At 47.2% G+C, this 27,474-nt stretch overlaps 1 protein-coding gene across 1 annotated transcript in view; it reads right to left on the bottom strand.

Annotated features, from left to right (window-relative positions):
- Positions 1-27,137, bottom strand: part of LOC146796211 (uncharacterized) — an 83,296-nt gene extending 56,159 nt beyond the window's left edge. The window contains exons 1-2 of the mRNA XM_085628711.1: positions 26,953-27,137; positions 21,202-22,272 (exon numbers count right to left, since the gene is read on the bottom strand). Coding sequence (XP_085484837.1) covers positions 21,202-22,165 — 964 coding nt within the window. The 5' untranslated portion in view covers positions 22,166-22,272; positions 26,953-27,137. The remainder of the gene's footprint in view (positions 1-21,201; positions 22,273-26,952) is intronic.
- Between the last annotated feature and the right edge of the window lie 337 nt (positions 27,138-27,474).

Raw genomic sequence — 27,474 nt, 5'->3', positions numbered from 1 at the left:
AGCAGCCATTTGGAGGTGGTCTAATCCTCCTAGTTTCATTATTTGTCATCCTTTGTAGGTACGTGTTATGTTGGGCCCTAGGCCCTCATGCTATGGTAACGGACTGACGCAGACACATAGTTGGGTAGTGGGTTACTAGCCACGAGCACGTGCGCTCGGCCTTTTTATTGACCTCGTCACCTGACCCAGTGATGTAGGTGGTGGGTGGGTGTACAGTGTAAAACATACAGTTGGAACACTAGAACGTGTCCATGCTGGGACACTACATTCCTCCCAATCTTTAATGAAACAAGCATTTACAATGCAATGGTCTCGGCATTGGTAAAGTTAGAGCTATTGGCATTGCTCATGACATTATTTTTGTTTATGTTTTTGTTTTTAAAACATTTAACCCCTTGAGTGCCCCGCCCTTTCCCCGCCCTGTGCCGGCCCTTTCATTAGCGGGCGGGGTTCATGACGAGATAGTCTCGTCATGGGCACAGCGCAACCGCGGCCCATGACGAGACCATCTCGTCATGGGCACTCAAGAGGTTAAAGAAACGCCATTGTTATTTACAATGTCAATAGCTTAATCACTCTCCAATGCGAGACCTATTGCATTTGCACCCACACACAGATTAAGCTATTGACATTGTAAGTAACAATGCCGTTTCTTTACATGTTTTAAAAACAAACAAAAATAATGTCATGAGCAATTCCAATAGCTCTAACTTTAACAATGCCGAGACCGTTGCATTGTAAATGCTTGTTATCATATGGTGTGGGCCTGTGACATGGTGCTCCAGTACTGGACAAGGGTGACCCGAGAGCTGTTGGAGGTTCCTCTTTCTCCCTTATTGGTTCTTCTCTTGCTATTCAAGGGTTCTGGGGGCAATAGGGCTGATAGGTCTTTCCAGGGTATGGCCTACCCGGTGGCGAAGCACAATATTGCATTGCAATGGATGGCCCCCAGATCACCTGCTCTGTTGAAGTGGAGATGAGGTGCTAATTGGTGTGCGCAGCAAGAGCGGGTGGTCTTTAAAGCACATGGCTGCCCTCTGAAACATGCACAGGTGCGTGGGAAATGGCTGGGGCAACTATCTTAATGGGTTGTAACCATGTGCTTGTGGGTTTTGCAGCAATGTCTTATCTTACAATTGCAGGATGCCTTGCCTTGTACGGACTGTTTACCACTTGTAATGATGTACCATGTGTGCCATGTTCTATTGTTTCACCAGTACTGCTGGTCTACAATTCAATAAGAAATGTGTTTATCAAAAGAAATGAGTGGTCTTAAGGTGTTCATTCCTGCCTCCTTAGCATCTATAAGACAAGTGATCCGGTTAATATCAACAAAAGCAGATGACAGAGTCCGACCTAAAATTAATCTTATGCGGCATGAAGGGGTAGACTGCCGTAAACGTAACAATTTTCGAATACAATTCAAAAACATGGAGTCTACCTTTTGGGCAGTTATACGAGTCCTAATTAAGGATCAGTATAAGAGAACAGGGATAATCTTTGCTTTTATTACGTACAACAAAAGAACTTTTCGCTCCATCCCCGTAAACTGTGAAAAACCTCTCTATTGCTCCCATTGCACTATTATCTATTATAACAGCCAAATATGAGTATTCCTGGACCTCTTCTATTTTAATACTTTCTATCTTCCAGATTAACTTATAACTCTATTGACCAACGGACATTGCTTCGGTATTATTGATATTAATGAGAAGATAGTTTTCTAGATTGTACAATTGCATTAGCTCAAGTTGCTTTTGAGGCCGATCTGGACTACTGCTAAGATGACCAGATCATCAGCATAAGCTAACAAGCATTGAAAATGCAATAGGTTTCGCCTTTGATTAAGTTAAAGCCATTTGCTTTGCTAATGGTTTTGTATAGCAAAGCAAATGGCTTTAAATTAATGAAAGGCGAGACCTATTGCATTTTTAATGCTTTTATTTTTTGCGAGTTGTTCTGACTGCATGCATGGTACTGTCATGATTCCCTCGGACTGCCTGCTCCCCAAATGAATGCGGAAGTGTGGTTCTGCCCGGGTTACTCTGAGTAAGGTCAACAGTCTAGCTTCCAGGAACCGGAAGCTGACGTCACTCCAGTCACGGCGCATCCGGGGGAATCCGCATATCCTGTTGCGGTTCCCGCCGCATCGATGCTTTGGATTAACGCCTTCGCCCCGACAGACGTCCCGAGAGACCTTGCTTCCGTTAAATTCTTCACCTAGGGGGAAACAGGTTCTGCGCTTCTCCCTGGATTTCAGGCACCACTTCTGTGCTTGCGGAATCACTCCACACGCTGTGGAGGACTTCCGCGATTCTCTAGCCTTAGGGGTGCCTGCTCTGTTCTTTCTCGGCTTCCAACACGCTGGTGCGTGGTTGGAGAACTAGCGACTTTTGTGGCCACGCGCAGGAGCGCTGGTTATACTTCTGGGTCTTCATTGCGCTGGAGCGCTTGTTTGTTTGTGTTAGACCTGTCAGCCCTTTGGGTGGTCCCTCCTCATCATTATTTATTTTGTCCCACTTTTGCCTCAAACCCTGTTTGAATTTTTCCTTTTTGGGAACCACCAGACTTTTTCGTGTTGCTACAGATTCAGGGGGCCATTTTAGCTACCCCTGAAACTTCTGTCTGAGGGCCTGAAGCACAAAATGGTGGCCTCCTGTGACATCACCAGCATCCACTGGAACCTACCAGCACCTTCCAGAACCTTCCAGGAGATTCCAGAACTGTGTGACAGTTGGAAACCGTTTAGAATGTTGGGAGGATAAGAGAGGCAGTTGGCAGTTGGAGCTGGCAGTTGGCACCTGACTGGTGAAGAGAGAGGAGCACAACAGTGAAGGAGGAAGGAGTGAAGCAGCAGGGGTGGAAACTTGTGCCTGGAGTGGGGTCCATAAACCCACCCTTGATACTTGTCCCTACTGATGGATCCCAGCCTATAGCCCTGTGTGGGAAGAAGTCAGAAGAAAACCATCCTAAGGACCTGGACAGCAGGAACAGGCCTTAGAACCAAGAAAGCAGCAAGATTCTGACCTGAGAACTGGTTTCCCTGGAGCCTGGCGTCGAGTAGCCGAAGACCTGGAGCCCGAGGTGGAGAAGCGGCGCTGACTGAGGTAGCAGACGTCGTACCCGGAGCCGCCTGAGGTCGTAAGAGGGCGCCGGCGGAGGTCGAGAGGAATACCAAGGGTCGAGAAGGAAGTGAACCGAGGTCGAGCGAGCGGCGTCATCGGAGGAGTGAAGTCCGCCCTCCGGAGTCGTCGGAGACCGAGGTAGAGGAGCACCGGAGGTCGGGAGTGAGGATCGCACTCCGGAGTCGCCCGGAACCTGTGAGGAGGAACACCGGAGGTCGGGGGTGAGGATCGCACCCCGGAGTCGCCGGAAGTCGACAGCGAGGCCAGGCCGGCCGACGTCATCGGAGCCGAGAGCGCCATCGGACCGGAGCCGCCCGAAGTCGACTTCGTGAAGAGACTGCCCGACGCCGTCGAATCGGAGGTCGAGATCGAACCGAGGCCACCGACATCGGACCGGAACCGCCTGCCGGCGTCGTCAACGAACTGACATTGTGCCGAGGCCGCCGAGACCGAACCGGAACCGCCTCACGGCGTCGACACGACTCCAGCGGCGTCGGAACATCAGAAAAGGGCAGTAAGTGGAGTAGAGGGCGCCTAAGGCCCTGTGGAGACCTGAGAGACTACTCTAAGGGGCTAGGGAGGTGCTGAAACCCACTTGACTGTGCCTGGGGTGAACTGGGACTAACCTAGAGAGGTTGTGTGGAGAGGGAAGCCAGGGCATTGGAATTTCCCCCCCCTTTTGATCTACCTCAGTTTAGGCCTCAGCCTTTGCCTCAGCCAGGGAGTAGTACCCCTCAAGCCTACCACAACCCTACAAGCTGTGCCTGGGCCAAATCAGCCCTTCAGAATTGAAGTGTCATCTGATTCATGAGTGTTGCTGTATACTTTTAATTATTTATTGGGGATACTGTATTTATTAAGTTCTTATCTATTTATTGCTGCACTGTATTTATAGGTCCACAGGACTTGTTGGTGTACAGTATTTATTGGTACAGTATTTATTGGTACAGTATTTATTACCTCAAAGTATTTAATTGTCTGTATATATTGCACTTGTATTTATGTCCTGTTATTTATGATCACCCCTATTTATTTCAGCGAACAGCAAATATTTATTTGACCTGCTCTATTTAAGAATTTGTATATTGTGATTGTTATTTATTTTCCCAATCAGCAACTAAGAGAAAAAGATAAAGAAACATATTTTCATAATTTTTACGGTGTAGAGTCGTTTTTGGAACGGATGCACGCATGGTTATTGTATGGGTATATTGTACGCTTAGCACGGTGCCTGATTCCTGACCACTCGAGCCAAGCTACCCCATTGTGTCGGGAAGGTCCACCACCACCCTGCGGAGTGGGAGTGGGCTGTTTCCAACATAAATTGGTGTTCAGTGGTGGGATAGAGCTGTGCCTACATGTACTCAACAATAACTGTGGGTAGTCCATAGGCCTACACCGGGAGTTTTCTCAAAGCGGCCTTCCTAATTGTGGGTTTTTGCTTTTTCCAAATTTACTCTGGTGGTGGGAGGAGGTATTACTAAAGGTACCCCCCTGCATTGTTACTACACAAAACCTGTCCTCTAACCTGAGTGGGCAAGATGGAGTTTGTTCTTGAAAATCTAGACACGTACACTGTGGCCCAACTCAGGGAGTTTTGCCAGCGAGAGGGGGTGTATTGTCCCCCAGGAGCAAAGAAGGGTGCACTTCAAACCAGCTTAAGGGCTTGGGGGGAGGCACGCAGGGAAAGCAAGGCTGAGGAAGAAGACAGGGATGGAGAGCCTGACCCCGAGGGGGCTGAGATGTACCAACCTGAGGTGGGGAACCTGTCCGCAGGGCCCAGGACACTTTCTAGGGGGGGCAGCCGTGCCTCTAGCGGTGGCTTGTCTGAAGTGGAGCTAACGGACCGGAGGGAGAAGAGACAGCTCACATGGGACTTAGCAAGGCTGGAAAAGGAGAAAGAGGAGCAGAGGATGGCCCATGAATTGCGACTGAAAGAAATAGATCTTCAGATCTTGAGAATCGGGGCACAACCTGTTCCTAATGGTGGCAGCCAAACCCAAGAGATCACCAGGGAATCTAAACCATACCTGCCAAAGGACATAGTGGCTAGCTATGGAGTGGGCGACGATATCGCCAAGTGGCTAGCGGCCTATGAGGTCTCACTGAGGGCCCATGGGGTTCCGGAGAAGTACTGGGGAGGGGGATTGTATAAGTACATGCCTCCAGCTGGAAGGGATGCTTTATTGGCCCTCGAGGAGGATGAGCAGACCCACTACCCCACCATGAAACTGGCGCTCATCAGAAAGTTTGGACTAACTCCGGAAAAGTACAGACAGAAGTTCAGGGGTAGTCACAAACTGGGCACACAGAATTGGGTGGACTTCCTGGACTATGCAAAGAAGGCACTGGAAGGTTGGATTCAGGGCAGTGAAGTAAGGAACTACGAGGAGCTGTTTGACCTAGTATTGAAGGAACACCTACTCGAGAAATGTTTCCCTGAACTGCGGCAACACCTGGTGGATAGCAAGCTGACCAGTCCCCGGAAGCTTGCTGAGGAGGCGGACATTTGGGCTAGTACCCGGGTGTCCACAAGGGGGACTGGAGGGGATACTCAAAAGGCCGGACAGGGCGCCCCCCAGAAGAAAGAAGGAGGGGAAAAGAAAAAGGAGTTCTCCAAAGGCCCCCAAAATAACTTCCAAGGGAAGGGAACAGGATTCACCCCTAGGGCTAACCCACCCAGAAACCCTAATCCTGGCCAGAGTCAGCAGCCAAGGGTTGTCCATTGCTACGAGTGCGGTGGCGTTGGACACTATAAAGGAGATCCGAAGTGTCAGAAACGCTCACCCCCTCCCACTGGAGGAAAGCCCCCCGGAGTAGCTAGTGTAGTGCTCGGGGAGGAGATGCCCTTAACTAAGGGAAGGGAGTGGGCGGGAGTCACTTTAGTGTCCCTGGGAGAACGGGAGATGGTTCCTAAGATCCAGGTGCCCGCAAATACCGCAAAGTATGGGCAATGGATCACCATCAACGGCCAAAGAGGGGAGGCTCTGAGAGACACAGGAGCCAGTATGACTATGGTACGTAGCCAACTGGTGTCTCCAGAGCAGGTCATTCCCGATGTACTCCACCCAGCCGCGATGGCTGACGGCAGAACCGGTCACTATCCAGTGGCCGAGGTTCCCTTTGAATGGGGGGGGGTTGCAGGTTCACTTCGAGTTGCCGTAAGCCCTGCCGTGCCAGTCGATTGTCTGCTGGGCAATGACATGGAGCACAACGCTTGGAAGGAGGTGGAATACCGGACTCACACCGAGATGCTGGGTACACCTGACTGGGCCTGTGTTAGCACAAGGTCCGTGACTACCCGAAGAGGGAGTTCATTCCGGCTGGAGCCTGGAACAAAGGCCCAGCCAGCTGCCAGTCAAGGGAAGAACCGAGGACAGGAGGAGCCTGCCTCGGCGTCTCCACCCCGTAGGACGGATAGGCCACCGGAGGTGGTGGACCAGGAGTCTGCGGAGGGGGACGTTACCAACCTGGAGGACTTACCCATCCCGGCCGAGTGGCACGTGGAGGGAGGCCCGTCCAGGGAGGAATTCTGCCAGGGCCAGAGGGAGTGCCCTACCCTTGAGGGGCTGAGGCGACAGGCCGAAGCCCAGGCAGCAGGGAACGTTGAAGGGAACTACAGTGTTTACTGGGAGGATGGCCTCCTCTACAGTGAACCCAAGGCACCCCTACATGGATCGTCACGAGCCTTGGTAGTCCCTCAACGTTATCGAGCCTTCCTTTTAGAGTTGGCTCACGAGATACCATTGGCAGGACACCTGGGGCAAGACAAGACCTTCGCCCGTCTTGTCCCACACTTTTATTGGCCTCAGATGAAAGTGTCGTCCGATACCTACTGCCGGACATGTGTGTCTTGCCAAGCCAGTGGGAAAACAGGGGTGAAGCTGAAAGCTCCCCTGGAACCACTTCCTGTCGTTAGCACCCCCTTTGAAAGGGTGGGCATCGACATTGTGGGTCCATTAGATCCACCGACTACAGCTGGTCACAGGTTTATCCTGGTTCTGGTGGATCATGCCACACGGTACCCAGAGGCAATACCTCTGAGGACCATAACAGCACCTGTTGTGGCTAGGGCCCTGATGGGGATCTTTACCCGAGTGGGTTTTCCCAAGGAAGTTGTGTCCGACAGGGGGACCAACTTCATGTCAGCATATATGCGGGCAATGTGGAAGGAGTGTGGAGTGACCTACCGGTTCACAACTCCTTACCACCCCCAGACCAATGGTCTGGTGGAGAGGTTTAATAAAACCTTGAAAGGCATGATCAGAAGTCTGCCTGAAAGCCTGCGGAGGAAATGGGACGTCCTCCTACCCTGTTTACTTTTTTCCTACAGGGAAGTGCCACAGAAGGGAGTGGGCTTCAGCCCCTTCGAGCTTCTGTATGGGCACCCTGTACGTGGACCTCTCAACCTGGTGAGAGACGGATGGGAAAGAACTCCCAGAAAGCTCCCCCAGGATGTGGTGAGCTACATGCTGGCCTTCCGGAGCCAAATGGCTAAGTTGTGGAAGCAAGCTTCTGACAACTTGGAAGCCAGCCAAGCAGTGATGAAGGCGTGGTATGACCACAACGCTCACCCGGTGGAGTTGGAGCCTGGCCAGAAGGTGTGGGTGATCGAACCAGGAGAGCTTAGTGCCCTTCAGGATCGCTGGTCAGGACCCTTTGAGGTGTTGGAGAAGAAGGGTAAGGCTACCTACTTGGTGGACCTGAAGACCCCTCGTCAGCCCCTGCGGGTGCTGCATGCCAACCGCCTCAAACCCCACCACGAGAGGCCCGAAGTCATCTTGATGATGGTGACTGACGGAGGAGAGGACGTGGAAAGCGAGCCTCTCCCTGATCTGTTTGCGTCTCAAGAAAAGGATGGGTCGGTGGAGGGAGTGATTCTCTCCCCATCTCTAACTCCTGAACAGCAGGAGGACTGTCGCCAGGCCCTGGGGCAGTACTCTTCGTTGTTCTCCCTTGTCCCGGGTAGGACTCACCTGTGCGTCCATGACGTGGACACAGGAGACAGCCCACCTGTGAAGTCCAAGATCTACCGGATGTCAGACAAGGTGAAGGCCAGCATTCATAGTGAAGTCACTAAGATGCTGGAGCTAGGAGTGATTGAACCTTCTAGCAGCCCCTGGTCCAGTCCGGTGGTGTTAGTACCGAAAGCTGCACCACCGGGTGCCCAACCAGAACTGAGGTTCTGTGTGGACTATCGGGGACTGAATTCAGTGACAAGGACTGATGCTCATCCGATCCCTAGGGCGGATGAATTAATTGACCGGCTGGGAGCTGCCCAATATCTAAGTACCTTTGACCTTACTTCAGGGTACTGGCAGATCTCTTTGACTAATGGAGCAAGGGAAAGGTCAGCCTTCTCCACGCCCAATGGCCACTACCAGTTCTGTGTGATGCCCTTTGGGCTCAAGAACGCACCTGCCACGTTTCAGCGCCTGGTAAACCAGATCCTCACCGGAATGGAGAGTTTCTCTGCTGCTTATCTGGATGACATAGCCGTCTTCAGTAACAGCTGGGAGGATCACTTGCATCACCTGCAAGCCGTTCTCCAGGCCCTGAGACAAGCTGGATTGACGATCAAGGCCAGCAAGTGCCAGATCGGGCAGGGGTCGGTAGTGTACCTTGGACACTTGGTGGGTAGGGGAACGGTGCAACCCCTCCAGGCGAAGATCGAGGCCATCATGGCCTGGGAACCCCCCAAGACACAGACTGAGGTCCGAGCATTTTTGGGCCTCACGGGATACTATCGCCGCTTCGTGAAGGGGTACGGTACCATCGTAGCCCCTCTCACGGAGCTTACGTCCAAGAAACAACCTCGACGGGTAGTCTGGACGGAGGCTTGTCAGCAAGCCTTTGAGAAATTGAAGAAAGCCATGTGCGAGGCCCCGGTCTTACGGGCCCCAGACTTTTCCAAGAAGTTCATTGTCCAGACAGATGCATCAGAACATGGCATTGGGGCAGTGTTATCGCAACTCAACGAAGAGGGTCTGGATCAACCCGTGGTCTTCCTATCCAGGAGACTACTTCCCAGGGAACAGAAGTGGAGTGCAATAGAGCGTGAAGCCTTTGCAGTGGTATGGGCTCTGAAGAAGTTGCGGCCATACCTGTTTGGCTCGCACTTCCTGGTTCAGACCGACCACAGACCCCTTCGTTGGCTGATGCAAATGAAGGGGGAGAATCCCAAGTTGTTGAGGTGGTCTATTTCCCTACAGGGGATGGACTTTCAGGTGGAACATCGGCCTGGAGTGGACCACGCCAATGCAGACGGTCTCTCAAGGTATTTCCGCCTTAGTGATGAGAACTCCCAAGGGGTTGGGTAGCTCTCCCCACTTTCAGCTGGGGGGGACGCGTGTTAGACCTGTCAGCCCTTTGGGTGGTCCCTCCTCATCATTATTTATTTTGTCCCACTTTTGCCTCAAACCCTGTTTGAATTTTTCCTTTTTGGGAACCACCAGACTTTTTCGTGTTGCTACAGATTCAGGGGGCCATTTTAGCTACCCCTGAAACTTCTGTCTGAGGGCCTGAAGCACAAAATGGTGGCCTCCTGTGACATCACCAGCATCCACTGGAACCTACCAGCACCTTCCAGAACCTTCCAGGAGATTCCAGAACTGTGTGACAGTTGGAAACCGTTTAGAATGTTGGGAGGATAAGAGAGGCAGTTGGCAGTTGGAGCTGGCAGTTGGCACCTGACTGGTGAAGAGAGAGGAGCACAACAGTGAAGGAGGAAGGAGTGAAGCAGCAGGGGTGGAAACTTGTGCCTGGAGTGGGGTCCATAAACCCACCCTTGATACTTGTCCCTACTGATGGATCCCAGCCTATAGCCCTGTGTGGGAAGAAGTCAGAAGAAAACCATCCTAAGGACCTGGACAGCAGGAACAGGCCTTAGAACCAAGAAAGCAGCAAGATTCTGACCTGAGAACTGGTTTCCCTGGAGCCTGGCGTCGAGTAGCCGAAGACCTGGAGCCCGAGGTGGAGAAGCGGCGCTGACTGAGGTAGCAGACGTCGTACCCGGAGCCGCCTGAGGTCGTAAGAGGGCGCCGGCGGAGGTCGAGAGGAATACCAAGGGTCGAGAAGGAAGTGAACCGAGGTCGAGCGAGCGGCGTCATCGGAGGAGTGAAGTCCGCCCTCCGGAGTCGTCGGAGACCGAGGTAGAGGAGCACCGGAGGTCGGGAGTGAGGATCGCACTCCGGAGTCGCCCGGAACCTGTGAGGAGGAACACCGGAGGTCGGGGGTGAGGATCGCACCCCGGAGTCGCCGGAAGTCGACAGCGAGGCCAGGCCGGCCGACGTCATCGGAGCCGAGAGCGCCATCGGACCGGAGCCGCCCGAAGTCGACTTCGTGAAGAGACTGCCCGACGCCGTCGAATCGGAGGTCGAGATCGAACCGAGGCCACCGACATCGGACCGGAACCGCCTGCCGGCGTCGTCAACGAACTGACATTGTGCCGAGGCCGCCGAGACCGAACCGGAACCGCCTCACGGCGTCGACACGACTCCAGCGGCGTCGGAACATCAGAAAAGGGCAGTAAGTGGAGTAGAGGGCGCCTAAGGCCCTGTGGAGACCTGAGAGACTACTCTAAGGGGCTAGGGAGGTGCTGAAACCCACTTGACTGTGCCTGGGGTGAACTGGGACTAACCTAGAGAGGTTGTGTGGAGAGGGAAGCCAGGGCATTGGAATTTCCCCCCCCTTTTGATCTACCTCAGTTTAGGCCTCAGCCTTTGCCTCAGCCAGGGAGTAGTACCCCTCAAGCCTACCACAACCCTACAAGCTGTGCCTGGGCCAAATCAGCCCTTCAGAATTGAAGTGTCATCTGATTCATGAGTGTTGCTGTATACTTTTAATTATTTATTGGGGATACTGTATTTATTAAGTTCTTATCTATTTATTGCTGCACTGTATTTATAGGTCCACAGGACTTGTTGGTGTACAGTATTTATTGGTACAGTATTTATTGGTACAGTATTTATTACCTCAAAGTATTTAATTGTCTGTATATATTGCACTTGTATTTATGTCCTGTTATTTATGATCACCCCTATTTATTTCAGCGAACAGCAAATATTTATTTGACCTGCTCTATTTAAGAATTTGTATATTGTGATTGTTATTTATTTTCCCAATCAGCAACTAAGAGAAAAAGATAAAGAAACATATTTTCATAATTTTTACGGTGTAGAGTCGTTTTTGGAACGGATGCACGCATGGTTATTGTATGGGTATATTGTACGCTTAGCACGGTGCCTGATTCCTGACCACTCGAGCCAAGCTACCCCATTGTTTCGGGAAGGTCCACCACCACCCTGCGGAGTGGGAGTGGGCTGTTTCCAACAGTTTGTTACTGGGTTTTCGACGCGCAGGAGCGCTTGTGTTTAATTCTAAGTACCACGCGCAGGAGCGCTCGTTTTACTTGCACTCTTACTTGATGACCTGCTGACCTTGCTTGTGGTTTCCCCGATACCTTACACAAGGTGATTATGCTAATCTGTCTGTGTTAATATGGATGTAAGAATGATGGGGTGTGCATGACTCACTAGTGATATTTCTTCCCTGCTCTCCCCTTCCAGGTGGTGTTTCTCAAGGGTCATTGGGAACAGAGAGGTCACCCTCCCGGTTTCCCACAACACATCCTTTGTCCTCCTGGCATCTTCCCCCAGTCCCATCTTTATCCTGGTTAGTGTTGAGCCTCTACTAGGGTAAGGTGGAGACGGTGGTGGATGTCCATGTCACCTCTGCGAGATCACCTCGCAAGACTACGGTAAGACTTGTAGGGTTCTGACAGATACCTGCCAAACCCAACCGTATTCCTCAGAGAGTTGGTGAAAAGGCTGCCGTCATTCCTTCTCATGAGGACGAAAGTGGCTTGCTGGTGACTACAGTGCACCGACGGGAGTATGGTAGTAAGAAGGGGAAAATAATCTGTCAAAATATGTGCCCTGTTGTGAAAGATTTTTGCACCAGAGATGTTTGTTTTCTTTTTTTTTATTTTTTTTACAAGAATGCCATTACAGTGCAGCACAAAGCACTGATGGAACGCAGATATTGGATCACTGTGCATGGGCACCGGTTAAATTACACAAGATCACATTCATGTTTGGAGGCACGGGGAGAAGTGATGTGCCCAGAACCACAGGATTTTGAGCACGCCGAGATTCAATCATGGTTCTCGAATTCCAAATTCTGCAGTTCTGGTAGAAACGCTACAGTCAACCCTGCAGCTATACAGACATGAAGATTAAGACGCACAGCACCATTAAACGGAGCCTTGCTGGTGGTCGTGTACGACAACTTGTATTTTGCTGCTTTTGTTATTGCATACAAATAGTAATGCTGATAAAGCAAGTAACATTACACCTACAACAATCAGGGCTATTGGCTTTGCCAATGGTTGTTGTTTGTGTAAGATTAATCAGCAACAACTACGGCTTCCTTGTATATAACACTGAAAATGCTTCCATTCTGAAATTATGAGACTGAAAGAACTATAACGAGTTTCCTTGAAGTTACCTCAAAAGCAGTGATGAGTGGCACTGCTGCAGAGGTAAGATTTTTTTTTCACCCCGAGTGCAAAAATGGAGAGCCCGATAGAGACCCGGTTTGGCAACTGCTTTATAGAACTGCCAGTGCAGAGCACCGGCTGGATCCGGCCCACTTAAAGCCCTGGCTCTCACCTATAGAAGGATGGAACCCAGCAGGGACCACAGCTCCTAACGCTCTCGTGATCACGCAGCACACACAACTCTGGCAGTAAAAGCATGCCCAAGCCGGATGTGCCCCTGCATCTGTGGGGGACTAGGACAACTAACAGCGACACGGAGTCAGTTTTGGTGCAGGTCAGTTCACACAGAGGCCCAGAGCTCTGCGCATGCTACTAAAAGCAAGATTAGACAGGATGGAAGACAACCCCAGCAGGCCAACCAACAAAATGAAAACAAATGTTAAACCATGATGGAGTAGCGTTTATTGCAGTTTTATATAGCGCAAACTCCTATCAATCATGGGTCTCAAATTCCACAGTTCTGGTTGTAACGCCAGTCAACCCCTGCAGCTAGACCGACGTGGAGATTAAGACGCACAGCGCCATTAAACCGAGCCTTGCTGGTGGTCATGTACGACAACTTGTATTTTGCTGCTTCTGTCATTGCATACAGATATATAATACTGTTAAAGCAAGTAACATTACACCTACAGCAAGTCAGGGCTATTGGCTTTGCCAATGGTTGTTGTTTGTGTAATATAAATCAGCAACAACTACGGTTTCCTTGTATATAACATTGAAAATGCTTCCGTTCTGAAATGATTAGACTGAAAGAACTATAACGAGTCTCCTTGAAGTTACCTCAAAAGCAGTGACGAGTGGCACGGATATCCTCTGGGCTGGAAATCCATGCCTCTCAGGAATGAAGGTCTGCCCTGTCACTGCCGATTCCTTGTATGGAAAAGCACTTCAAAGGCCAGGGACTCTTCAAACGTGCATTCCTCCTCTCAGCTGAGCCTGGAATGCCTTAGTCCTACACTATAACCACCCCCCTAATAAAACAAGCGCGGTCCCGAAAGTGTAAGCGGACCGCGCTGCAGCCGGAGCATGGGGATCTCTTGTCTTTATGGGGTCATGTGCTTCTAATTAGAAACACATGGCCCCATAAAGATAGGAAAGTGCTTTGCGACAGCAGCAAAGCAGACCACCGAGTCCGGATAGGAGGCGAAAGGGCGTGAACCCAAAACCCTCATTTCAAATGACAGGCCACCGTTTAGCATAAACGGTGACGCCAGCCAATGGAAATGAGGGGCAGTGCTTCAAGCCCTCTTCTGAAAGTCCTCTTGAACAATAAATCTCGCCGAGCGAGCAGAGCATGCGCTGCCACGCTAGGCGAGACCTAACAAAAAACCTCGCCAAGCGAGCAGCGCATGTGCTGCCACGCTAGGCAACCCCTTAAAATGGAACAGGGCTAAAAAGCATCCTTGTTTTACACAGTTGTGTGTAGGCACTGCGTCTGCCAGCTTCACTCTAACTTAGGTATTGCTATGGAGTTCTATCAGGTGTAAAAGACCGGGGGGAAACCCCACTCCTGAAGCTTCTTTACAGCCTGATTCAATTCACCCTATCAAAGGCTGTTAAAAAGTCTACGAAACAGGCAAAAGGGTTGATATTCTGGGTAGGGCGTTGTGCCCGAACATAGTTAAAGCTATGATATGGTCTATTGTACTGCATTTAGGGTGGAAGCCTGACTGGTGGAAAGTTAATCTGTTTGATTATCCAACCAATAGTGCAGGTGAGATAAAAGGAGTTTAGCAAATAGTTTCCTGTCTGCATCCAACAATACAATGAGGCAGTAACTACTAGGAGGATATTTGGGCCTCGCTTGTAGCTAGGATACACAATTGATCCTTTCCCTGAAGGTAACAAAAGGCCGGACAGTGTAACCATGTTGAGCAGTCGAGTTAGAATCAGGCTTTACTGGATTAAGCTTCATTAGAGCAACAGGGAGCCCATTAGGACCAAGTGCATGTGAAGTTTTGCAATTTTTACTACGTTTAACAAAGTCTACGTGACTGGTTCTAAATTGTGACCAGTCTTCTGTGACTGCCTTAAACGTCGTATCTGATTGTAACACCCAATATAATGCTGTCAGATGCTCTGCCCCCTGGTCATGATAATCACACCCAGCTTCATGTGTTTTGGTACCAATAATAAAGATGAACCAAAAATCCTGATTATTTTTCGTAAATATTGCAATATCTAATTCTCCCCATTTATGTTCTTGTTCTTTTTTTTTTTTTTCTTCTAATGTAACGAGTTTTGGTTCTTAGCTTGGGTTTCAATTTTTTTATGCCAGGTATAGTATGTAGATTCCCCTTCTACCTTTGACAGCTGTGTTAATTCTTTTATGTACAATATGTCTTTTGTAGCTTAATTTTGTGCTCCTCTGCGCTTTTGAATTTCCCCTTAGAGGTATTTATTAAAGGTGCTCTGGCTAGAAAGTTGAAAAATTAGGTGTGAAGAACAGTGGGAGAACTATATCACTTCTAAACCTCACCCCCAATTGGGTTTTCTTAGTTGACAGGAAGCTCATAAAAATGGTGAGCCCAAATTTTATCTTGAAACTGATTACGCCTGTGATTCCAAACTATTCTTTTCCCTGTTCTCACCATCAAATCTTCCTTGCCTAACTGCTTTGAATTCCGAAGGTCTGATTCTTAAGGCAACGTGTTAAGGTCACTTTTGAGTTTAGGCATTATCTTAAAATGTCAAAATAGTTGATATTCAAAAATGTTGTAAAAGCAATGACCGATTCTTTACCTGTCAATTTAAAAGTTGGGTTTGGGGGTTGATCTTTCAAATGTCAGCCACTTATATGATGATGCCCGAAGTGAATTAAGGTTGAACTAACCAGACAACCCTGACAGCTGAACTTTTTTGCATCATTGGTTGGATCCGGGACCGATAATTGTTAGTCTATACTATCCCCTGGGTGGCTTTGTGCCCTTGTTGGAATACATTATTGTTAAAGTCACCTTTCACCACAATCTTAGAATTAGGAATTACACTTAAAATGGTTTCAACATCTTCTAGAATAATTACGAGTTTCTTCCTATTTTGGGCTTCTGAGAAATATAAACATTGATCAAATGAATTTGTAACAAACTTTACCCAAACTGCCAAAACGTTTTTAATTCATGCGTAATGCGGTAATCACCTGAGCTACATCTCAAATGTACCGATAAACCACCATTCAGCCTACCCCATATGCTAATGACAACAAGCTTGTATTGAGAGTTATTAACACCAAAATCAAATCAACAATTTGTTATGGTGCACAATAAAAATCCACGAATTGATGAGAATTTGTTGTAACTAAATGAGGACTCTGGGACTGCAAATCACCTCCAGGGAAGTTATCTATATCCGTATACCCACTACCTTCTAAATCAGTGCTTCAAAAACTTTTCAGAACCACAACCCAATTTTTAGAATAAACTTTTGCAACCCACTAGCCTTAACGGACAGGAAGATGGCCCGATTTTGAAATGTCGTAACAGCAACTGTTTGTAAACATCACAACTTTGACCATGCCCTCTGATTGCGAACTGTGACCGATGGATTAACTGCACTCGAGTCTAAGCTATTTTTTTGTGGTGTTTTGGCAGATGGAATCCGTTCACTGATGGGTCTGAACTAGAGCAAACCCTGGACTTTTCCCTAAAGAGGCAATGCAGGCTGCAATTATGCGGTATTGAAAGGGAGGCCAAGAGAGTTAGGGGTGCTTATTTTCTGGAGAATGGTCTAGGGGTGATGTGCATGTGGAATGAAAAGTATATAAAGCAGTGATAAGATGGTTTTCCATAAACACTGAGGGGGCTCCAAATGTAAGTAAATAGGAATTTAATAAATACAATAAAAACTGGAGAAAAAAACGCCAGTGACAAATTGCAAGCTGGTGTCTACCCTAAAGAGCAAAGAAAACAACACACTCAATTACTAGATACTCTTGGGGTGTTTGACTATCAAATACACATTACTAAGCAACACTGAAGGTGATAAAACTGCTCATCTATTGGGTAGACTGGCTCTACTGCACACATCATTCTCCAGTTGCTAAAGTGCGGTTGGCAAACGGGACGTGGGTTTGCTTACAATTAGAGATCAATGCTGCATTTTGCTGATTATTATGCTCTTATGTAGTCCCAATCATACTTTGTGAACCATAACTTACTGCGTCACTGTGTTAGGAGTGGGACCCAGAAGTGAAAGGAGAACTAAATGCCTTGTTCGGCATACAACTAAAGGAGCCAAGAAGCCGTTGGCTCGGGGGACGGGACTGGGCAATAACAGTCTCTCAAAAGAATTTTACACCAACTTTAGGAATATTTTTGCTCCAAAGAACACAACTGCTAAAGACGGGTGAATGCTACCCCAAACCACTAGATAACTCATGGTTGTAGTTAACATAAACCTTGCTGTGACCCAAAAGAAGTAAAATCATACTGCACGCCCAGACTGATTAATTTGGACTGCAAAATATTACGCAAAATTCTAGCCTTGAAACTGATGATGGTTCAGCTACTTCCTATGCACATAGCCAAAATGGTTTTGTGCAGAGAAGCAGTTCCTCCCTCAAAATCTGCTGGCTGTTGAAAAATATTAGGTAAGGGACCAGTGGAGTAACAAGTATGATTGCCTCGGTCGATAGTGAAAAAAATATTTTGAAACAATTGGATGGGATTATCAGTTTCCGACACTACATTGCACAGGTTTCGGCTCGGAGATCTTGGCTTGGATGCAACTGTTACATAAAGACCCCCTAGCAAAAGTTAGGATGGGTGGGGTTGTAGGTAATTCCTGGCCAGTGATGAGGGGGTACACGCCATGGTTGGCATCTTTCCTATTTGGTTTGGCCATACAATTGAATGAGGTTCCATGTAATTCCCGTTTGTTCAGTTATGCATGGTTGTACATACAAGATGTGGGAACAAGGTTAAATACACTACTGCACAAGTGAAGCCAATTTAGTCAATAAGAACATATCAAATGTCTTCCACTTGCATGCCAGAGGGTTTTCGACATAGTCACGGATGAGAGAAACAACACTAACTGTGGGAACTGCCCCTTCAGATATCTAGGTTTCTAAATTCATCACGAGAAAGACGACAATGTCAGTAGCAATATCAACAAAGCCCTTAATAGGATAAGCAGATTCATTCTATTTTGGTAGTGTTTGCCGACCTGAGTAATGAGCAGGATCACTTTGACCAAAATGATATTCCCTAGATTGTACATATAAAAACTTGATAGATCCGTCAACATACCCATTACTATTTCCCCACCCGTCTTCCAGCATCTCAATTACATGTTTATTCACCAAAAATAAAGTGGTGACAGGTGCAGAGTTACACCTACCAAACTGCAATTCTTAATAACTAACAGGGGGTTTGTTTAAATCACATTGTTTGGCTGTATAGTTACAAAGGGAGTTAGGTGAGTACATGATGGTGGATACACTGAGGCGAAATATATAAAAAGATCGCTAGGTAAGGAATCTAAATCAAAGATAGTATTGGGGAGCAGGAAACTAAAACCTACTAGCTCTAGGTTATTATGGGTAGCTAGGCACTGTTGGGATAGGTACCTTATGAGAATCAAAAAAAAAGAAGCCATATGCACCCGACATGTCACTGTGGTGCTATCAGTAGGCATATGATGTGGCGCGGACCAGTGTGCAAACAACCAACTACTAAAATTTGCACAATTATGACAGGACCTGAACTTGCCCATAGGTCAATTTATGATGAGCACCTCATTGATTAGAGCAGAGGAGTTATCTTTGGAATGCAAATCGGCTGAGCCACCTACCCAAGCACTGCTGATATTAGGTGGCAACAAAACAAATTACTCGCTTAAGTATATAGGGCCATCAGATTAATCGTTCTGCTTGATCTGAATTACACATCACTAACGTCCCTGGATGTACTCCACTGTCTCAAACTCAAGGTCTAGATGTAGTAGCGATGAAGCTGGCATTTTCCATGTGGAGTGGAATTGCACAGCAAAGACATAACTTATGCATGCCACAGGAGTACTTGCTTGGATTACTGGCACGTCCCGCATCAAACAATCTGCAATTTCATAGACTTAGTACTGCTTTGGCCAAACGAGTGATTGCAAAGCTCTGGCGATCCTCTAGAGCCCATGATATTTCCACTCGGGGGAAGGGCATAATAAAGTTGGTGACATCGAAAAATTTGAATCAAGGGTCAATGCGCAGAAAGGGCAGAGGGACTACATCCCTCTATGTCAGGGACATTATTCTGTTTAAACTGACCTGTCACCTTGAACACATTTACTGTACGGGCTAGGATGTACACCGAATAGACAAGGGGGACACATCATTAGACTCTCCCAAACAACCTGTTCTAAATGTTGGGAATGTATCAATCAAAATATATAATTTATACATCTGGGTTTACCCCAACCTCATCAATCAATAAGTGAGGGTCACTTCCATAATCTGCAAACAACACAACGTGAATATCACAATATTACCAGTGATTGTACAATGTCATCACATCCTCTCTGGTTGAACTGTCAGAATAAACCTATAGAGCAGACTCACCAAAGCTTAGAAATGGGTTGATGTGCTCTTTAATGTATACTTTTGGATGTACTGTATAACTAGTTATCTAGGACAGAATGTAGAAAAGGAAAGTATAGTAGTTGCATGAGATGCGGATTATGCATTACTTTGTATTTCTCTAATAAAATCAATACCGATATGCTGAATAAATTCAAAAATATGTTGATGCCAAATTTATGTTATGTTGGCTTGCTTAGAGCACTAATCACCTGTGAGGGCAGCCCGGTGCTTGAGGGCGTGTTGTTGAGTGGTCCCTCAGTGTTATTCAAAGAACCAGGTCTTCAGCCTCTTGCAGGCCTGGAGAAGTGAGGAGGGAGGTCTGATGTGTTGAGGAAGGTCATTCCAGGTCTTGGGTGAGGTGTAGGAGAATGAGAAACCTCCTCCTCTGGTTTTTTGGACGCAGAGGGATGTGTGCGAGTGAAAGTGAAGCAGAGCGTAGGTGTCAAGCAAGCTGGTAAAAAGATTTTCGGCTGTTGAGGTATGCTGGCCCAGTGTTGCATAAGGCTTTGTATGTGTGCATGAGGAATTTGGACTGACTGTGCTTGTGAACAGGGAGCCAGTGAAACTCCTTCCGGTGAGATGTGATGTGGGTGTGTCATGGGAGGTCGACCCATGATTCTTGCAGCCACGTTCTGAATGGTCTGGAGTCTGTGTAGGAGTTGTTAAGAGATTCCTGAGGGGAGAGCATTGCTGTAGTCCCGCCTACTAGTGATGAGTGCCTAACCTGCATCCCTTGCTACCAAAACAAACAGTGTGCCAGCTCCCAACTACCTCGGCCAGATCATTTAATCCCACAATGTGGCAGGAGGGTAAAGTAGTGAGCATCAATCCAGAAACTGAGAGGGTGACAGCTGCTTTTCATCTGACCACATTTGTCTGCCTTGAACACATCATTAAACTGAACACCACAACGCCCAGAGTGAGGGACAAAAAGACGATAGACCAAATACCAGGCAGCTGGAGAATATTAAGTCACGAGTCCAAGCTACTAAAGGCCCTATAAAATAAAATTCTAGCTTGCCCAAGACATAGTCGAATCAAGACTAATTCAGATAAGCAATTTTGTATCCCTCAGTAGAGTGCATATTTTAGAGGAACCCAATAAAAGTGATAATAGTTTAGCAGGAAAGTTGCTCATAGGTAATCACAGGATTAAAGAAATAAAAGAAAAACCTTAAAACAGAGTATAGATTTTTTCGGACAGAACCCCACTTTCACTCTCCTCCACGGCTCCCAATTTATATTCACTCCAAGGTGCTGAACATCACCAGGAAACACCAAGTCTGTTAAAACACAACCCAGGGCTCTCAACCACCCTCAATGACAATGAAGGAGTCTCTGAAACTTCAGCTTTTCCTCATCTCCCCTCCTTCCACTGGTTTGTTAGATGTAGAGCTTCAGACTGACCCCCAAAAGAGACAGTACTCTTATACTTACGATTTCTACTTACATCGCCCGCCACCAGTTATCTCATCTGAACATGCTATGGGTTGCCAAAGGACAAACCAGATCACATCATAGAATAAACTGTGCATCAGTTTTCGAAGATTTTATGCCAATTTTCTTTCGGTCTTGTGTATGGTTTCAATTTCGAATGATGCACCCAAGTGTATGAGACCTGACGTTTACACTTGACATAGGGACTAGATCCACCCCACCACATAATACAGTTGATTACATGAACCTTTCTGAAATGATAACCATTCTAATGGTATTTGGCAGCATTCCTTTCCACTGGTGAATATTTAAAAATATATATATAAACCGATGCCTATGGTTAGCATTGTGCGACCCGTAGTAAATGATGAATTCTGGATACATTTTATTTTAGGACTCCACAACTTGCACCCTACTGAAATGAAAATCCTCCCCCCCCCCCCCCCCCCCCCCCAAAAAAATTCCAAATGTCAATCAAAATATCCACGTTTGCTTTGTTCACTAACCTGGTTCGTGGTAGATGCCATCAGTTTCCCCATCAAGGTGGGACTGTCCAATTGTCGAAGCAACCAGTTTTTCCATGGGCGTGAGGCGGGTGTTAAACATTGATGAGGAGGACCTTTTGGTAGTAACCTTTCTCTTCACATCCAGCCGAATGTCCCTCCACTTGTGCTTGAGATCATCAATTGACCGGGGTGTATATCCGAGGTCATTGACATGACGCTGGATCTGATTCCACAGCTGACTCCTCCGTTGGTTCCTACGCGTTGATTCAGTTCTCCAGGCTTCCACGCCGTAGAGAGCACTGAAATGCTTCACTACATTTTTCACCAGAGTCTCTGTTTCCTCATTTGAAAAATTGGCTTTCCTTCTCCTGTAAGGACCTCCGCAAAAGCTGCTTGAATCTTGACCTTGAGAGGTGGCAGGGGAGATGGAAGGAAGTGGTTTTGTCAAGACGAGCTGCACAGCTAAACGGCTACTCTGTGTGGCGGACTGATCTTGCTTTTGGTTTTTTTTATCCTGTGCAGCAGACCCATTATCCTGTGTAGCACACTCACTTTCGTGAGAAACAGGGGTGGCAGACTCCTTATCCTTCACAGACGACCCACTCTCTTGCACAGTAGTTTCAGTACCCTGTGCAACAGACTCGTCATTCTTCCTAGCAGTCTCCACATTATTCACATCAGACTTTCCATTCTGACCAGCGGATGCTCCATTTTCTGTGGGAGGCTTCCCATTTTGCACAGGACAGGCACCATCTGCAGACCCTCTACCCTTTTGTGGCAACACATCAGGCTTGTTGCTCCCTTTTTTTGTAGGACTTAAGGAGGAAGAACTATCACTCGGTGAGCTAGGTGAGTAAACAGAGTAAGAACTGTCAGAATCCATGGCAGGTGGAGTTTCTGCCACCTGACGAGAAGCTGATCGAGTGTTAATCCTCCTACAGTTGGGTAGGCTTTCAGCCGACATGGTTTGGGTTCCTCAAAAACATCACCTGTTTAACAGACGGCGTCGACTTGGGCAAGTGTCGATGGGGGCTACTTATCACTGCATGATACCAATTCAGCTCCGCCTACCTGGATAAAGTGAGAAGACACAAAGTTAAAAAAAAAAAAAACTATTCAGACACCCCGTCTTGTTTCTTACAACTCCCCAAGATTCTAGAGCGAGGCAGATCAAATCACAATTGTCATTTTTCACCAAGTAACCAAAAGGCCAAAGGATGACTGACGACCATAAGTGGAACCATCTTTTAGAGGCTGTCCCAAACACTTTGTGCCATTTTTAAAACTCATGTCGCTGATGGACCTAAAGTCATGGCCCTTCTATAAACGATTAACACTCTTCTATGATCATCCTCCTTCTCTCAATCTAACCCACACGTCTGGCCTAAGAGCGTCTCTCCGGCTGCAAAGGGATTAATTATCACCATATTGCACTATACTGAACATTTAAGTACTTAAGGCTTTTGTTTCCTGATGTATACAATAGCCTTGGTCAATGTAATCAATATGTAATATTTACACTGTCTTGACAAACTGACAGTAGCCCCCAATTTGAAATCTATTATTTTAAAATAACGGCCTGTTTCTCCAGTCGACCCCTTGACCTTCGGGCCCAATCCAACCCAGTTCAGTTCCCTCTGACAAATCTCAGTCATACACAGGGTAGACCCTTTTGGTTTATCAGCACCTAATGGTTTGTGGCCAATACTTTGATACAACGGGGGTAGGAAGACTAAGCCTAAAAGTTCTTTTTTTAGGTATTTACCTTCTGGCTTTTTCCAACCCTACTTGACTTCTAAACTTAAAACCTTGACTCCATACAAAATTTGGGGAGGAACCATGCCTCTCTATGCAGCTGATATGGGTTCAAATGAGGGTCACCACAGTCCCTTTTAATTTTTTAAGACCCCCTACCGTAGTCAGGCCTCAGGTTTCTATGAAGTCTAAATGCAACTTTTAATTTAACTTATCAAAAGGTAATTCCTAAGTATTCATAGGTAATTACCTTTTCCACCTTAATTTCCCCAATTACCTAGGTAAAGTGGTCTCACGTTTTACCAAATACCAAGGTTTTAGTTATTCAAAGATTTATTGCTAGGCTGTTCCTCTAACAATACCAAGAGGAGGCTTGAAGTTTCCCCCGTAACACAATTTGTACTAGATCCATAATAACCAGGTCATACAAGTATAATAAACATGGAATATGCCGCCCTCCCTTCTTTGGAGAGTCTGTTTTCTCTATATCTTGCAGATCTCCCCAGACATTTTAGAGTACGCAACCAAAGTTGGAGTTAGTACACATCCCTGTCTTATACCGGTCTCTATTGGAATTTTGTAAAATGTAAATGTATGTGTTTTGTAAAGCGCACTGCTGCCCTGAGGCGTCCTGGCGCCTCAGGGCAGCAGATCACCATTTTTATCTACAACTACTTTTGCCCAGTTCCCTTACCATAGTTCCTTCAAAACCACTAAAAGTCAACTCAGTTTTCACATGCTTCTTAGTTTGTCCCACAGCGTGGAGCAATTTGCTAGATCAAAGGCAGATTGGAAACCTACAAAGCAGCAAAATGAGCCTTCCGGGTGTCCATTGCCTTCTGGGCCATGGCCTACAGTCTAAAGCAGTAGTCTACTGTCAAGTGACCCTCATTAAAAAACCTCTTTGTTCCACTGGCTCCAGGTTATTTTGATCTATCCTGTCTTTCAAGCACTGGAGTATTAGCTTTGCGTATATTTTTGAGCCTACATCCAATAGTCTTAATAAGCTATACTTTTTTAGCTCACTGGGATCAACTTTTTTTTTTTTTTTAAATAGGCTTAATCATCACTCATTTCCAAGTTGCAGGAAAGCGGCCGGTCACAATTACTTTAATTAGATGACCAAATCATTTGGACCCCCAATTTATATTTTTCTTTACAATTAATGCTGTTATGTTGTCACGCCAGCTGTCCTCATTAGTTTAACTTATTACCTTTTGTATGGCTTTTTCAGTAATTGATGCTAATAATTCCTGATACAGTACACACCACTCATTTGGCTGGAAATAATTTTATTTGTACAAATCTTGGTACGGTATCTTACCTAGTATTCTTCTGGAACAATGTGGCTCATAGGCATGAAACAAGTTTTAGTTAAAATATATAAAATGTGCAGCAATAATTGACAAGTATAGTATATTCATAGTTAGACATGAAATGCTACATTGTTGTGGATTTATAGTAGCCTTGGTAACAACTATCCACCGGCACTCTAATATTTCTCTTTGCTCTTCCCACAGCCTTGACATATTGTTTACCTACTTTAAGGTCGAAAAATTAGAATTAAAAGATGTCTGAGGATACCGGAAACTTGTAACTCTGCAACTTGAGATGTGTAACAGGATTGGAGGTGCAGGCATGTACGAAATATAGTGCTGCTTATGCTAGGATTGAAGCTTGCACTGTTGTTGCCATCCCACTTGTTAGCGGGGATTGGTACTACTTTCACTACACAAAAGCCTTTGTTTGTGAATTATTGGTATCCCTCTCTTATTGACACTTCCCTGGGAGTCATGCTTCCATTTTTTTTCTTCTACTTCTGTTACATACCCTTTATTCCTTGTACTCTTGTTATAGGTTACTTTCGTTTTTGACTCCTTTTTACGTCTCCCCTAGGCAGCGCTCACGCGGTCTCTTCGAGACATGATGTATTCAGGAAATGGGCATAAAGCTCCGCCTACTTTTTCACCCATTTTTTTCATTGGCTCCTGTCCTTTGTAAATTATGGCTTTTCATTGGTCAATAGGCTTTAGTACCGCCTTGTCAATTCTTGTAACCTTCCATGAGGACCACCTGTTACATGGGCTGTTACTCACTAGGTTTTAATTACAGTCACAAGGAACTATTTTCTTTAAAGTCTTCAGGCAAGACATACACTTGGTCCTAAGGTAGGCTGGCAGTGGTTACTTCACTCACTAGAACATCTCACATTTATATGAGACAGTCTATAAATTTCCCTTCATCAGCTCCACACAGAGTACAACCAAATCCAAAATTAATGTAATAATTCTTTTGTCACATTTCTAAGCTACTAATTGTACATAGGGACATAGCTATTTGAATGTACTCGTAGTACTGTCTTGCATGCAATGCATTATGGGCAAGGTCGATTTACCATATCTTCTGCAGGGTGCAGTGCCATATGTGACCAAAAGAGGTCCGTAATGCTTGTGCCTTCCTCACTAGGGACCTCTAGGAGCAGTTTGCGGTACTGCCCCTACACATGCAGTGCGGGCGCCTTGCTCACTAGGGACCTCTAGAAGCAACTTGAGGTACTGCACCGAGACATGCAGTGCTGGTGCCTTGCTCACTCGGGACCCCCAAGAGCAGCGGTACTGCACTGAGACATACAATGCTGGTTCCTGGCTCACTACGCATGCATTTGCAATGCAATAAGTCTCGCATTACTTAAAGTATGAGCAAATGACCTTGCATTATTATTTGCAAGGCCAATACCTTAAACTATTAGTAATGCAAGACCTATTGCTTTGCGAATGCTTGTTTATATTTACTTTCCACTTTACTGCTTGATTCTTCCTCTGTACAACTCATAGCTTACCTCTGTCCTCCTTACAACCCACTTACTCGCTTAATCCACAGCAGCACAATCTCCCCTGGTTATTTCTGACACGCTGCTCAGATAAAGTGTGACCTTTTTCACCCCGGGGGCTGAAAGATCTTCCTATACCCGGGGAGGATGACACGCGTTGTGTATTCGGGGCTGGACGAGCTCTAGTCAACATGCCTATTACACAACACCGAATTTGCAGGTTCAACTCAACCTTAAATCCGGTACTGTGCGAATAAAATGATCACAGTAGGAGGGTCTCGGGTAGACGGTACTGCGCCTGCACACAAACCCTGCTCTGCACCAAGGACCGCGGCCCGGGCCTGCGCGCCTTGGCTTGGCGGGCGCCATACCCCGCCCCCAGCGCCTCCTCATCCGCCGGCCTGCGCTCGGGGGCGGGCCAAAGCCAACGCGGGCGCCGGGGACTGGGCCTATGCCTGGGTGATACGGAAGCCACTAGTTTATCACCGCCTCTCCTGGCCCCAACCCTGGCGATTTAGTGGGGACTCTTACCGCATCGAAGGCAGCCGGGTCTAAACAGAAGTGTGAGAACCCCCACCCCCGCGAGGCTTTACAGTCCGCAAGAGCTCTCACGTAACTTAAGAGAACACCCCCAAACATCCCACGCTATCCGAAACGGATCTCCAACCATTGAATCCCCAGCCCCCACTTAACACCAATACCCGAGTTATGCCCCCCCGAGTGTGATCTACTGTGGGCTGCCTCTGCTGTCCCAGGATGAGTCAACTCACCCTCCACATGGTACCCCAACACAACCCCTCGCTGTTGCCACATGCACCCGGCCTTCGAAATCTTTCAACTACGCGATGACAGAAGTTAAGTCCACAAACAACTAGAAGAGGGTCCCTACAAATTAACAACTACCCTGTAGCCCAGTCAATTCTCCTACAACTGTACCCAGAAAGTCCTGGGGGAGGGCTGCAAGTGCCTTAAGAGCGAGGAAAAAATTTCCACATTTATTACACTCGCCATCACATGGATTCACGACCTCTCAAATGTAAATATTTACGATTGCGTGCGCAGACCCACTGGGGCAACATGGTTTGCGTTAATGTGGCCGGGGCAGCTGACCCTTTGGTATACACTGTTGCTCACTTCATGTCCTGCCTCCGGTGACTCTTTCTTACCTGGAATCGGATGTGTCCTCGTCCTGGGGCCCTATCCCCTCTTGCCCACCAGCGCAGTGGGAAGCCGCAGGGGCTCTCTTCCCTCCTGGGGACAGGGATCTCAGGTTCTTGGTTGACTTTCCGGGGCACCATGCAGCTTCCCCTGCTAATGGCTGCTGCCTGCTACCACAAGCTCGCAAGGAGGCGGAGTCCCGGCTCACTTCCTCCTCCTCCCCGCCCCTTCTCAATGAACCCCTCCTATCCCTGCATCCTTCTCTGTCTCCGTCTCCCCCATTCGATCACACCCATCCATGTCCTCCCCTCCCCTTTCTGACCAGCCCTCCCCGTCACCATAGCCAGGGTTGCAGTCGGACACATTATGCCCTCTTTAACACCCTGCCGCGCAAGTCTTAGGGACTTGTATAACATATGTTACTTTGCTGCACATATATTGTCAAAGTCCTAGAAGAAGATTGTGCAGTATCATTTATTTTTTTTATTTATTGCTGATAACCATATAGACAGTGCAGCACACAGAAGGAC

This window comes from Triturus cristatus, chromosome 10, assembly GCF_964204655.1.
Source record: "Triturus cristatus chromosome 10, aTriCri1.1, whole genome shotgun sequence".
NCBI lineage: Eukaryota > Metazoa > Chordata > Amphibia > Caudata > Salamandridae > Triturus > Triturus cristatus.
This window is presented reverse-complemented; position numbering and strand designations above follow the sequence as displayed.